We start from the raw sequence: 14,911 nt of genomic DNA, 5'->3' as shown, positions 1-14,911 counted from the left end.
GCATGTCTCACTTAAGTGGGGATAACTTTTTTTTGCTTTTACTTATCCCAGTGATTTTGAGATTGTTTTTTCGTGACACATTGTACTTCAAGTTAGTGGTAAATTTTCGTCGATACAGTCTGTGTTTTTTTGTGAAAAATACCAAAATATCGTGAAAAAATGGAAAATTTAGCGATTTGCAAAATGTTAAATTTTCTGCTTGTGAGACAAATAATCTTACCACTCAAAATAGTGAATAACTAACATAGACCATATGTCTACTTTATGTTGACATCATTATTTCAACTTCCTTTTAATTTTTTGGGACACTAGGAGGCTTACAATATGAATAGCAAATTCTCAAATTTTCAAGAAAATTTCAAACACTGATTTTTTTAGGGACCAGTTCAGTTCTGATGTGACTTTGAGGGACTTGTATGTGAGACACCCCCATAAATGATGCCATTTCAAAAACTGCACCCCTCACAGTATTCAAAACAGCATTTTGGAAGTTTGTTAACCCTTTAGGTGTTTCACAGGAATTAAAACAAAGTGTAGGTGAAATTTCAAAATTTCTTTTTTTTTGCAGATTTGCAATTTTAATACATTTTTCTAAGGAACACAGTACATTTTACTAGAGAAATGTGACTAAAAATTGATTCCCCCAATTCTTTTGTTTTCATAAATATCCTATATGTGGCCCTAGTGTGCACGGTGACCAAACCACAGGCTTCATAATAGAAGGAGCACCTACTTGATTTTGGAGCCTCCTTTTTATGAGATTATTTTTTAGGCACCATGTAGGTTTCTAGGCACCATAACATGCTAAAAGTTAGGAACCCCCCCACAAGTGACCCCATTTTGCAAACTACACCCCTCAGGGAATTCAGCTAGGGGTATAGTGTACATTTCAAACCCGCAGGGGTTTCACCAATTGTGGTACAACTGGGCAGTGAAAATGAAAAATTATTTTTTTTACACAAAAATGCAGTTCTGGCTCCAAATTTGTCATTTTCAGAAGGTATGAAGGAGAAAAAGCACCCCAAAATCTGTGCCCCAATTTCTCCCGAGTACGGCAATGCCTCACATGTGACCAAAAAATACCAGTTGGGTGCATGGCAGGACTCAGAAGGGAAGGAGTGATTTTTGGATTTTGCAGCACAGATTCTGGTGGAATGAATGGTGGGTGCTATGTTGCACCAATACAGTGGAACCCCCCCACAAGTCACCCCATTTTGCAAAGTACACCCCTCAGGGAATTCATCTAGGGGTATAGTGTACATTTCAAACCCCCAGGGGTTTCACCAATTTTGATACAAGTGGGCAGTGAAAATGAAAAATTACATTTTTTTACACAAAAATGCAGTTCTGGCTCACAATTTTTCATTTTCAGAAGGTATGAAGGAGAAAAAGCACCCCAAAATATGTGCCCCAATTTCTCCAGAGTACGGCAATGCCTCACATGTGACCAAAAAATACCAGTTGGGTGCATGGCAGGACTCAGAACGGAAGGAGTGATTTTTGGATTTTGCGGCTCAGATTCTGGTGGAATTTTGGTGGGTGCTATGTCGCATTAGCAAGACCCCCCAAGCACCAATACAGTGGAACCCCCCCACAAGTCACCCCATTTTGAAAACTACACCCCTCAGGGAATTCATCTAGGGGTATAGTGTACATTTAAAACCCCCAGGGGTTTCACCAATTTTGATACAAGTGGGCAGTGAAAAAGAAAAATTACATTTTTTACACAAAAATGCAGTTCTGGCTCAAAATTTTTCATTTTCAGAAGGTATGAAGGAGAAAAAGCACCCCAAAATCTGTGCCCCAATTTCTCCCGAGTACGGCAATGCCTCACATGTGACCAAAAAATACCAGTTGGGTGCATGGCAGGACTCAGAAGGGAAGGAGTGATTTTTGGATTTTGCAGCTCAGATTCTGGTGGAATTTTGGTGGGTGCTATGTCGCATTAGCAAGACCCCCCAAGCACCAATACAGTGGAACCCCCCCACAAGTCACCCCATTTTGAAAACTACACCCCTCAGGGAATTCATCTAGGGGTATAGTGTACATTTCAAACCCCCAGGGGTTTCACCAATTTTGATACAAGTGGGCAGTGAAAATGAAAAATTACATTTTTTTACACAAAAATGCAGTTCTGGCTCAAAATTTTTCATTTTCAGAAGGTATGAAGGAGAAAAAGCACCCCAAAATCTGTGCCCCAATATCTCCCGAGTACGGCAATGCCTCACATGTGACCAAAAAATACCAGTTGGGTGCATGGCAGGACTCAGAACGGAAGGAGTGATTTTTGGATTTTGCAGCACACATTCTGGTGGAATGAATGGTGGGTGCTATGTTGCACCAATACAGTGGAACCCCCCCACAAGTCACCCCATTTTGCAAAGTACACCCCTCAGGGAATTCATCTAGGGGTATAGTGTACATTTCAAACCCCCAGGGGTTTCACCAATTTTGATACAAGTGGGCAGTGAAAATGAAAAATTACATTTTTTTACACAAAAATGCAGTTCTGGCTCACAATTTTTCATTTTCAGAAGGTATGAAGGAGAAAAAGCACCCCAAAATATGTGCCCCAATTTCTTCCGAGTACGGCAATGCCTCACATGTGACCAAAAAATACCAGTTGGGTGCATGGCAGGACTCAGAACGGAAGGAGTGATTTTTGGATTTTGCAGCACACATTCTGGTGGAATGAATGGTGGGTGCTATGTTGCACCAATACAGTGGAACCCCCCCACAAGTCACCCCATTTTGCAAAGTACACCCCTCAGGGAATTCATCTAGGGGTATAGTGTACATTTCAAACCCCCAGGGGTTTCACCAATTTTGATACAAGTGGGCAGTGAAAATGAAAAATTACATTTTTTTACACAAAAATGCAGTTCTGGCTCAAAATATTTCATTTTCACAAGGAATGAAGGAGACAAAGCACCCCAAAATCTGTGCCCCAATTTCTCCCGAGTACGGCAATGCCTCATGTGTGACCAAAAAGTGGCAGGACTCAGAAGGGAAGGAGTGATATTTGGAGTTTGCAGCACAAATTCTGGTGGAATTTTGGTGGGTGCTATGTCGCATTAGCAAGACCCCCCAAGCACCAATACAGTGGAACCCCCCCACAAGTCACCCCATTTTGAAAACTACACCCCTCAGGGAATTCATCTAGGGGTATAGTGTACATTTAAAACCCCCAGGGGTTTCACCAATTTTGATACAAGTGGGCAGTGAAAAAGAAAAATTACATTTTTTACACAAAAATGCAGTTCTGGCTCAAAATTTTTCATTTTCAGAAGGTATGAAGGAGAAAAAGCACCCCAAAATCTGTGCCCCAATATCTCCCGAGTACGGCAATGCCTCACATGTGACCAAAAAATACCAGTTGGGTGCATGGCAGGACTCAGAAGGGAAGGAGTGATTTTTGGATTTTGCGGCTCAGATTCTGGTGGAATGAATGGTGGGTGCTATGTGGCATTAGCAAGACCCCCGAAGCACGGTGAAATTATGAACCTAATATTCCATAGATGTGTGGTATAATTTAAAACACTCCTTTATACATAGGCCGGGTTTGTCGGGGCAAGTGTCACACTGGAAAATAGTTTGCTTTCTTATTCCCTTTTTATAGCAAACTTTGCACCTTTTTTGTGTCCTGCCCTTTTTTCCAGTGGAGGGGATTTCATCAGGAAAATGCTGCCCTGGTACAATACGGGGGCCAGTACTAGAAGTACTGGGGCCCTCTGCCTGCTGGTTCCCAAATATTAGGCCCTTTATGACTTCCTCTTGAAAGTGCATAAATGTCCCCCTCTGGCCGGTAGAACGGAATAGCACGTAAGCGTTATACAGTGCCATCTGGATGATATACACGGCCACCTTCTTGTACCAGATTTTTGTTTTCCGCAGGGCACTGTACGGCTTCAGTACCTGATCTGAAAGATCCACTCCGCCCATGTACCTATTGTAATCCAGGATACAATTAGGTTTTGAGGTGTGGGTACTGGTACCTCGTACAGGGACGGAGGTGGTACTGTCTCCGTGAATTGTTGTCAGTATAAGGACATCCCTCTTGTCCTTATATTTGACCAACAACATATTTTCGGTGCATATTCCCCTGCTTTCACCCCTTCTCATTACTTGGGCAATGTGCGTTTTTGGGAGGCCTCTTTGGTTCTTGCGCACAGTACCGCAAGCTGCTGTACCTCTTGAACCAAGGGCCTTAAACAGGGGGATGCTAGTGTAAAAGTTATCCACATAGAGGTGATAACCTTTATCCAGGAAGGGGTGCACTAAATCCCAGACAATTTTCCCACTAACACCTACGAGGGAGGGGGGGCATTCTGGCGGTTGAATTCTTGAATCCTTCCCTTCATAAACCCTAAACCTGTGGGTGTACCCTGAGGTGCTTTCACACAGCTTATACATTTTTATGCCATACCTTGCCCTCTTACTGGGAAGGTACTGGCGGAATTTAACCCTTCCTTTAAAATGTATAAGGGACTCGTCGATACAAATAAATTTTTCAGGGATGTACACCTCTTCAAATTTGGCACTGAAATGATCAATGACCGGCCTGACTTTGAATAGCCGGTCAAAGGTGGGATCATCTCTGGGTGGGCACTGTGCATTATCGGTGTAATGTATGAATTTAAGAATTGTCTCAAATCGAGTCCGGGGCATGGCCATACGGTAAAATGGAGTACTGTACAGAACATCTGTACTCCAATATTGCCTAATTTCTGGCTTTTTTACTATGCCCATATGAAACACCAGACCCCAAAACGTCATCATCTCTACTGCATCTACAGGGGTCCACCTAGCAAATGATGACGTGGGGTTTTGAGCAATAAACTGCTGGGCATATAAATTAGTTTGGTCCACCATTAAATTTATAAAATCATCAGAGAAAAATAATTTGAAAAAGTCAATTTCTCTGAGACCTGTGGAATCAAATTGGATTCCTGGCATGCCCAAAAACTCAGGAACCTGGGGCTCAAAATTGTCTGGTGGTGGGGTCCATACTAGATCAATTATTGGGGGGGGAATCTCAGCTGATCTACGGGGGCGTCTTTGAGGGGGTCCCTCATCAGCAGAGGAGGAAGAGGAGCTTAAGGCAAATCCTTCAAATTCCCCGCTTGCATCACTGCCTGTGTCAGAGTCAGAAGCAAGCATGGCATATGCCTCCTCCACTGAATACATTCTCCTGGATGATTGGGAGGACATTTGGGAGGACATTTGGGAGGACATTTGGGATGCCATTTTTATTTTTGTGTTACCGGTAGTGAAATGTTTCAACACGTGTATAGTGTAGGGGGGGGCACAAACTTTATTTCAATCCGGGGGGTATGTAGTGTGTAGTGTGTATGTGGTGCAGAAAAAAAAAAAATGCTTTATACCAATAAAAAAAAAAAAAATGAAGGGGTTAAAAAAAAAAAAAATGAAGGGGTTAAAAAAAAAAAAAAGGAAGGGGTAAAAAAAAAAAAAGGTCCTGCGCCAAAAATTGAGCACAGATGTTGGTCAGTAACGTCTGTCACTGAACAGCGCTCAAAGGCAACAGGAATTTGATCAAAAAAAAAAAAAAAATAGATCAACCCTGTGCCGAAAAAGATGATCAGTGATGTACGTCACTGATCAGCGCACAGCGGCCACAGGACACCCACAAAATCACAGTGTGTGTAAAAAAAAAAATTAAAAAAATACCCCACAGCACACACACAAAAAAAAAAGGTGATCAGTGATGCGACACTGATTACCAGTGAGGTGCAGCAGGTGCACAACCTTTGGTGCAACTGACAGGTATATATAAAAAAAAAAAAACCTCTGTACCCCCAAAAAAGTTGCTGATCACCTCAGATATAGTGATCAGCACAAAAGGCGGGGACAGCAGACACAAAATTTAGCACTCTCTATCACTATCTCTCTCTATCTCTCTATCTCTCACTATCTAACACTATCTAACACTCTATGACACTGCAGCAGCAGCACTCACAGGTATATCTATATATAAAAAAAAACCTGCGCCCCCAAAAAGTTACTGATCAGTTAATTTATACTGATCAGCACAAAAGGAGGGGGCAGCAGTCAGTTATATAAAAAATATATAGCACAATCTGTCACTATCTCTCTCTATCTCTCTCTATCTCTCTCTCTCTATCTCTCTCTATCTCTCTATAACTATCACACTGCAGCAGCACAAAATATAGCACTCTGTCAGTAGGCCTCTCTCTCTATCTCTCTCTCTCTATCTCTCTCTCTCTATCTATAACTATATCACACTGCAGCAGCACAAAATATAGCACTCTCTGACACTATCTCTCTCTCTATCTCTCTCTATCTCTCTCTATCTCTCTCTATCTCTCTCTCTCTATCTCTCTCTATCTCTCTCTATCTATCTCTATCTATCTCTCTCTATCTATCTCTATCTATCTCTCTATCTATCTAGCTAATACTAATACAGTGCAGCAGCACAATATCACAGTATGGCACAATTATTGCACAGGATCCAGGAAGCAATCAGCAGCGATCAGGTAAGTATTGCAGCAAGTATTTCTGGTCAGTATGGCGGCAGGGGGGTACGGTGACCGCACTGCACGCTTTCCAGACCGGAATGGCGTCTGCAGTGCAGTCACCGTTAGTTTAAATCTCCCTCCTTGGCTGTGATTGGTCCGTCGGTCCGACGGACCAATCACGGCCTTTGGGGGCGGGCGGGGTGAGGTGGGGTGACACCAGTGTCACCCTTACACCCCGCGGTGATTGGTGCTGTACTTTACAGCACCAATCACCTCTGATCCCGTGTCACCGGCGAACGTTATTCGCCGGTGACACAGGAAAACGCTGTGAATGGCTGTTCACACTGAACAGCCAATCACAGCGATCGCCGACGGGGGGGCGGCATCGCAGCCCCCCCGGGGCATGCACGGACATGTCTGCTGTCAGGGACAGCAGACATGTTGAAACTGTCACCGCGTCTATAGACGCGGTGACAGTTTAAATCCATGACGTACATTTACGCCATGTGTCGGGAAGTGCTTCCCGACCATGACGTAAATGTACGTCAAATGTCGGGAAGGGGTTAAATAGTTGCCACAGGGGAGGAAATTAAAACCAATAAATGCACAATCTGAACAAAAAAACATATCCACTTTTTTTATTCGTAGGTCTATGTAAAAATTTTATTGAAATGGTATAAAAAAAAACTACAAGTGTTAATATTAGACAAATAATGTTTCAAGTTCTTTCTGTTTAGCAGTAATATATATGTTTATGCATAGCTGTGTGATCGCACATGGCAACGGGCTCAGCTTGTCTATGCTCAATCAGCGCTTCTCCAGAGCTTCATGGCAGAGTACAAATAAGAATCCTGGTCATTACAGTTAACAATCTTAATAAGAATATGATGCAGATGCAAGGTGGCCATAGTTTTTTATTTTCTGTATGCAGAGCTATATTCATCTCAGTGAGCAGATAAGTCCTCATTAGGGCATGCTTGCATCATCCAAAGCTGATGAACAGGAGGATTTACTGTACCCAGGATATTGCCAAATCAATAAAAAAATAAAAGAAGCCCCTAAAATGCTGCACAGGGTGTGCTGTTTATTGCTCAACTGGGAGGGGATCTGAGCATGTGCTGGACAGGCGAGCGATGCTTCTGCATTGGGAAAGGGGGAAAAGACCACACAATCTCATCCTGCTAGCCTGGGCTTGGGTTTATTAGTACTCCTCCCTCTCTTGACACCCTTGGTATAGTTTATATTCCTGAAAAAATTTAGATTTATGCTTCCGGCCAACTCTGTATAGCCTGTGTTTCCATCAACATTTCCTAAAAGTAACCTACGTGCAGTGTTCCCTCTAAGCTGTGCGCACGTGCGCGCGCACACACCTTGACGAGCGTGCGCACAGACATTACAACTGAGCGCACAAAGCAGCAGTGGTCCCTTTTTGCAGTTGTGGGCTCAATTAATGTGTGTTTCACCCACATTGTGTGCTGTGTTTTGAATGTTTAAATGTTTAATATCATTTTGAAGTAAAGTTAACAAAAATGCTGAATGTCATTTTCCAATTATATATAAGTGACGCACAAAAATGTAAATTTCATTCCAAAGTTGCACAGCCAAAATCTTTAGCCGCACACAGCCTTCGTAAAATTAGAGGGAACATTGCCTACGTGATACCCCATTACAGACCAGTTACTCATTCCGTCACATGTGGAGATGCCTCTGGATGTCATACATCTGCATAGCTCGTACTTGCATACACTTGGTTTCACTGCATGTGCAGTGCTAAAACAGGAAATCTATGCTCTGCAAACAGCCTGCATCAGCGCCCGAGTATGATCAGGTCTGTAATCTGCTCAGTTCATTTTTATGATTCATGTTCAGCCAACTTGTATCCTTTTTTTATTTTCACTGCAGCTGAGGAGTTGATGACAAACCCTGTAAATGAATTGTCGATCAGTATTTCTAAAGGAGTGAAGTTGCTGAAGAAGACTGAACACCAAATACCAAAAACAGGAGGTATTTCTATCTATCTTGTAATGATCATCTTATATAATAATGTGATTAAAGGATATATATATATATATATATATACATATATATGTGTGTGTGTGTGTACATACTCACTTTTTCATGCATGACCTAAGCTAAAGGACCAGCACTCACAATTCAGTAGCAGCAATTCATTTTTAATTGAATAAACTTTGAAGATCCACCCAATCAAAATATAATGGCAGCAGCAGCCCTACAGCCATTTCAACCACTATCTATCTATGGCTTGTGATCACATTGTTTAAGCAGAAATTGTAGGGGCTCTGCACTCACTAAATTAACTGATATTAATAAATAGTGGAGATTTCTTTGAATTGATTAATGCATTTAAGCCTGCAGCCCCCTTCACGGGAACCCACTTTTCTGCAGGTCCTAACACTATTGCTCAAAATATATAATGTGTGTGTGTTCAAAAATGAAAAATGTGAGAACAGTGCCTCCTAGTGTAGTATATTTAAATAGGATAATCCCCTCAAAAGATGCAAGTGCACCCTTTAAAGTGGTTCCAAACCACATGTGACTCGCATGTGACAAATCCAACAGCAGTAGTATTTCCTTCAGTACGGCATATAGTCCTTACCACAATTCAGATGTAATGATCTTATCCTCCCGTATCGCTGGCCAACTGAAGTGTCCCACATACACCTGATAGGCTAGGAGGATCAGGTTATATTTCTGCCTCCAGTAAGAGATATCATACAGCATATGTCAATGTAATACGCATCTCAGATATTCCCGCTCTCCTGCATACTTATTATCCACGCTCGGTATTGAGTGGTCTCACTCCAAGTAAATAAGGACTTGGAGTGCTGTTCTTTTTACTGTACTATGGTACTGGCAGCACCCTAAAAACAAAAAAAACAACAGCAGCAAGCCAGCTCATGGGTGAGTAGGAAGAGTCTGTCTGTGTCTGTCTGCATGTGTTTATATAGTAGAGAAGCAGAGGCAGCACTCAGACACACAAACATCCATCATCCTGAATAAAAAACAGCCTGGTGGCTTTCCTTTATACATTCTAAAAACACCCAGGTTTATGCATGTGCCCAGGAGTGTTCTGACATCATCACACACTGGCCGATGGTTGGGGTCTGCGCATGCACGTTCTATCCTATCTATCTATCTATCTATCTATCTATCTATATATATATATATATATATATATATATATATATATATATATATATATATATATATATATATAGATATATAGCCACAAAGAATGAGGACACTCACCGGTCTTCTTGAAAACAGACAATTTTTTCTTTATTTAGTCCATCTCACCAAAATAAAGTGCAAAGTGCATGACAGTGGGCCAAGGGCCAACGTTTCGGTCCGCCACCAGACCTTTATCAAGGCCCCCACTATCTCCTCCTAAAGTGCATAACCTGCAGCATTACCATGTATGCCTTATATGAGCCCAGCCAGTAAACAGCAACGCCCCCAGACAAATACATAAAACCTGGAACTACAACATATAACATTCCATAAGTGTATAAAAGCTTAGTACTCCATGTCAGTTAATAGTGTATACTTACACCCATATTCCCGCCTGCCACATCGGGAAAATAATGTGCAGCTGTGCCACATACGCAGGCACATTTCCTGCTTCATGGTGTATAGTATTCAGTGTGTCCGGCACCGGAAGTGCGTCTCAGCGGCGTCACTTCCTGCCGGTGGAGCGCACAACCAGGAAGTGTGCGTTCCATCTACAGCGCTAAACTTTATTCATACCCAGATGTCATTCAACACTGCCAAGCGGCAGTATTACATTGCCGCTAGCGTCATCGCCTGTCAGTGGAGCGCACAACCCGGAAGTGTGCGCGCCACACAGGCACCAGCACTGCTACTCAAAAAGCGCTATAGAAAAAAGCGCTGTAGAATACATGAATAGCCTTGATCTAACAAGGCATGATAAAACAGGGACCAGCAATCAAAAAACGCCATCACAACAGCAACTTATTAGTATAATTTACCAGGCACATACAGGTCTACATGGTAATACTGCCACCTAGTGTTCATTACAATTAAATACCACAAACCTCCAAAAAAAATACACAGAGACATGTACAAAAATATACAAAAAATATACAAAAAAATCTACACACATATAGTGTGTCAAATGATTATATATACATACAATATATACACAATAGAACACTGTTATCAAGGTTGCTCAGACCATCCTCATTTTCCAATAACATAAATTATAAAAACACTGACAGAGAATTATACTCGTTAAGGCCCCTAGGGGCTACAGTGTCCAGCCTGAAGATCCACTTAACCTCTTTCCTCAGTAAGGTCAGTCCGCGGTCACCTCCTCTCAACAGGGGAGGGTCCCTCCCCTGTTGAGAGGAGGTGACCGCGGACTGACCTTACTGAGGAAAGAGGTTAAGTGGATCTTCAGGCTGGACACTGTAGCCCCTAGGGGCCTTAACGAGTATAATTCTCTGTCAGTGTTTTTATAATTTATGTTATTGGAAAATGAGGATGGTCTGAGCAACCTTGATAACAGTGTTCTATTGTGTATATATTGTATGTATATATAATCATTTAACACACTATATGTGTGTAGATTTTTTTGTATATTTTTTGTATATTTTTGTACATGTCTCTGTGTATTTTTTTTGGAGGTTTGTGGTATTTAATTGTAATGAACACTAGGTGGCAGTATTACCATGTAGACCTGTATGTGCCTGGTAAATTATACTAATAAGTTGCTGTTGTGATGGCGTTTTTTGATTGCTGGTCCCTGTTTTATCATGCCTTGTTAGATCAAGGCTATTCATGTATTCTACAGCGCTTTTTTCTATAGCGCTTTTTGAGTAGCAGTGCTGGTGCCTGTGTGGAGCGCACACTTCCGGGTTGTGCGCTCCACTGACAGGCGATGACGCTAGCGGCAATGTAATACTGCCGCTTGGCAGTGTTGAATGACATCTGGGTATGAATAAAGTTTAGCGCTGTAGATGGAACGCACACTTCCTGGTTGTGCGCTCCACCGGCAGGAAGTGACGCCGCTGAGACGCACTTCTGGTGCCGGACACACTGAATACTATACACCATGAAGCAGGAAATGTGCCTGCGTATGTGGCACAGCTGCACATTATTTTCCCGATGTGGCAGGCGGGAATATGGGTGTAAGTATACACTATTAACTGACATGGAGTACTAAGCTTTTATACACTTATGGAATGTTATATGTTGTAGTTCCAGGTTTTATGTATTTGTCTGGGGGCGTTGCTGTTTACTGGCTGGGCTCATATAAGGCATACATGGTAATGCTGCAGGTTATGCACTTTAGGAGGAGATAGTGGGGGCCTTGATAAAGGTCTGGTGGCGGACCGAAACGTTGGCCCTTGGCCCACTGTCATGCACTTTGCACTTTATTTTGGTGAGATGGACTAAATAAAGAAAAAATTGTCTGTTTTCAAGAAGACCGGTGAGTGTCCTCATTCTTTGTGGCTATACTGGTGGACTGGATTTGTCCAGGATCTCCTGAGGTGACACCCCGGCAGTCGACTGTGGTTGGAGGAGAGTGTGATCCCTACCTCTGGATATATAGATATATATATATAATTCCAGAAGGACTGGCACTCCCGCCTAAATCAAAAGTATAATCTGCCTGGTGCCTTCAATGCTGTTGTAGATACGGGTAGAGATAAGAGCGGCACTCTCAGGACTTGTTTGAAGAAATGACACTGCAACAGTGTTTAATCTACGTTTCGGTTTATTCAACTAAACCTTCATCAGGAATACAGAAAGTAACAGATACCTTATATAGCCATACAAATGTAAATGAACCGCGTGCAGGGGCCAATCTGATTGGTGATGACGTCAGTAACAGTGAGCCACCCCACTGTCTACCGCATCATATTCAGAGGACAACTTGAACAGTGCAAACAAAACCATCACCATGGTAATAGAAAAAATATATCAAACTCACCATGAGCATGATGAATTTACATTATACATAATAACAAATATCATAATGTAGCATAAGCAAAGTAGAACATCTTTGTGTTATTTAATACGCATACCGTATATTTGAAACATTCGGGCAAATAGCAACATATTATCTTCAAACATGAAAATGTATACATGATTATACAAGGCACGAAAATGACAGATATTCACTTCAGGGAATGAGAATAATTAGCATGGTGGTACTTGTGTAGTTTCACGGCGCCAGCATGGAGCCGTGCTTCTGAGTCCCCTTGCGGGGCGCGCTTCGCACGCCCACGCTGTGGGCTCTGGTTTATTCAGTCAGGTCGTCAACGTTTCGGGGTCTCCCCCGTCAGGACAGATACAGTGGAAACTGCAGTGCAAGTCCTGCAGTGCCGGTCCCTACCTTTGCGCATATATATATATATATATATATATATGTCTCAATGTAGGTCCAGCACTCCTGCTGTGTAAATACAGCTGCTCCGGTGCCCCCCGCAGAATGAACAGATATGGTGATGAATGGGCAGTGGCACTCAGGAGAGTATTGAAGTGAAAAAACTGGTTTAATAGAAAAACGCTGACATCTCAATCAGAAAAATACAGGATGGTAAAGGTACAAACGCAAACTTTTACTGGTCAACAGTAAATGCAGGAATATATATATTCCTGCATTCTTTTTATATTGATCTTCCATTAGGGATGAATAATATTCATTCTAGGGTCCCTATGTACTACTTTTGCTACATTGTTTATGTGCACCTGCTGTGCTTTCTAACATCTGCTATCCGCTTTTTCTGTTTGGTTTTCAGAACTGCAAGAGGATCACGAAATTGACTTCCTTGCTTTTGATGAGCTTTGCCCAAAGAAAAATAAAAGGGGCAAAAGAAAGTCTAAACGTCACTAATTCATAATTTCATTTAAAGTAACACATGATAAGAGATAATCCATGTGTAAGCAAGTCTTTTTTTTATTGTTAATATTTTAACTTTTTTCCTTGTTTTGTTTACAAAAATTCCACATGGAAGTGCTGATCAAGAGTTCATAGTATTTTGCTCTTGCTTTTTCATGGCATTGATTTTCAGAGAAATGAAACCAGAAACCACCATAACAAGACACGTAAAGAATCCAAAAGGAAGCTTGTTCATTTCTAGTGTCAACTAATTCATTTTGTATGATATTGCTCCAAGTTATTATAAGTTTAGAAGCCATTGTGTTAAAATAGGCCATATGCCTGCAGCTCTATTCCTTAATAATGCTTATGTAAACAAGAAGTGTTTTTTCTTTACAGTGGCAAACTATAAAAAAAACAGTTTTGGTGCAATTGATTTACTGATTGAGTAATGCACAAATTCAGTAACTTCGTACTTTCTTATTGAGCTGTGATTTTTTTTTTTTTTTCCAATAAGGTTTACTTTCATTCACAGAAGTTTTTATGTTATCTAGAACTTATCAATATGTTTAATTAACGGAAAATATTCTCATATAATTCCACAACAAATCAGTATTTTTCTAATTTTTTTTAAAAGTAATATATTTTAAGGTAAAACTTTGTTTTAGAGCTTGCTTTCTGCATCCAGAGACTTTTTTTTTCATACAATATACAGAAAACATATATATGTTTTAAAATGTCCTGGTCTTTGCATTTTGCAACAATATACTATTTTTGTCACTGTTTAATAATTTCACTGTTGTTTATTAAAACTGTTTAATAATTTCACTGTTAATTAAAATTTGAAAAATGTTCCGTTTTGTTTACTGAAACACATTGGATTTCATTGTATTGAAATAAAACTGAAAAAAAATATTTGCCATTTGTTATTTACAAGGAGTACATAAAATAGAATAAAAATAAGTAGTGTTTTTATGCGTGGATTTTTTAATACTAAAGTTCACTATATACATTTGCAGAGATAAGTAAACCTTGAAAAACGATTCCACAAACTATCATTTAATTTTACATTTTTGGAAATTGAATTTGCCCGTAAATGCACCCATTCTTAACACTATACTTTCAGAAGGATAAATAAACTGTTATTGCCTCAGATCTATGCAGAGACATTAGGGCAGGGGTTTCCAAACTTTTTTGAATCACGGCACCCTAGAGCATCAAAATATTTTCAAGGCACCCCTAGGCCAAATGCTTCTTATCGAGAAATTCAGAAAAAAAATATTAAATTAAGTGCATTGTGTTTATATGTCACAGTTATCTGGTGAGGGACAGGATTTGCTTCTGTTTGTCCACATATATTATGAATGGCAGCCACAAGCACTGGTTTTGCCTATTACATTGACCATAAATAATATGAATTGATCCTGGTCCACCAACCCAAGGCACCCCTGCAAGTGTCCTGAGGCACCCCAGGGTGTCTAGGCACGCAGTTTGGGAACCACTGCATTAGGGGATAGCTACAGTTATATTTCTCATTGGAAAAAAA

At 40.9% G+C, this 14,911-nt stretch overlaps 1 protein-coding gene across 6 annotated transcripts in view; it reads left to right on the top strand.

Annotated features, from left to right (window-relative positions):
* The window catches only part of TRANK1 (tetratricopeptide repeat and ankyrin repeat containing 1), a 173,335-nt gene extending 159,209 nt beyond the window's left edge, over window positions 1-14,126 (top strand). For 4 of the 6 annotated variants that reach the window (XM_083188218.1, XM_083188220.1, XM_083188217.1 and 1 more), the window contains 2 exons: window positions 8,400-8,501; window positions 13,286-14,126. In XM_083188218.1, the coding sequence (XP_083044344.1) occupies window positions 8,400-8,501; window positions 13,286-13,380 (197 nt within the window). In that variant the 3' untranslated portion in view covers window positions 13,381-14,126. The remainder of the gene's footprint in view (window positions 1-8,399; window positions 8,502-13,285) is intronic. The other 2 variants (XM_083188222.1, XM_083188221.1) reach the window with 1 other exon arrangement.
* Window positions 14,127-14,911: the final 785 nt, after the last annotated feature.

The sequence above is a fragment of the Crinia signifera genome, chromosome 5 (assembly GCF_055691185.1).
Source record: "Crinia signifera chromosome 5, ASM5569118v1, whole genome shotgun sequence".
Lineage (NCBI taxonomy): Eukaryota > Metazoa > Chordata > Amphibia > Anura > Myobatrachidae > Crinia > Crinia signifera.
Note: the sequence above shows the minus strand (reverse complement) of the source record. Positions and strands in the feature narration are given on the sequence as shown.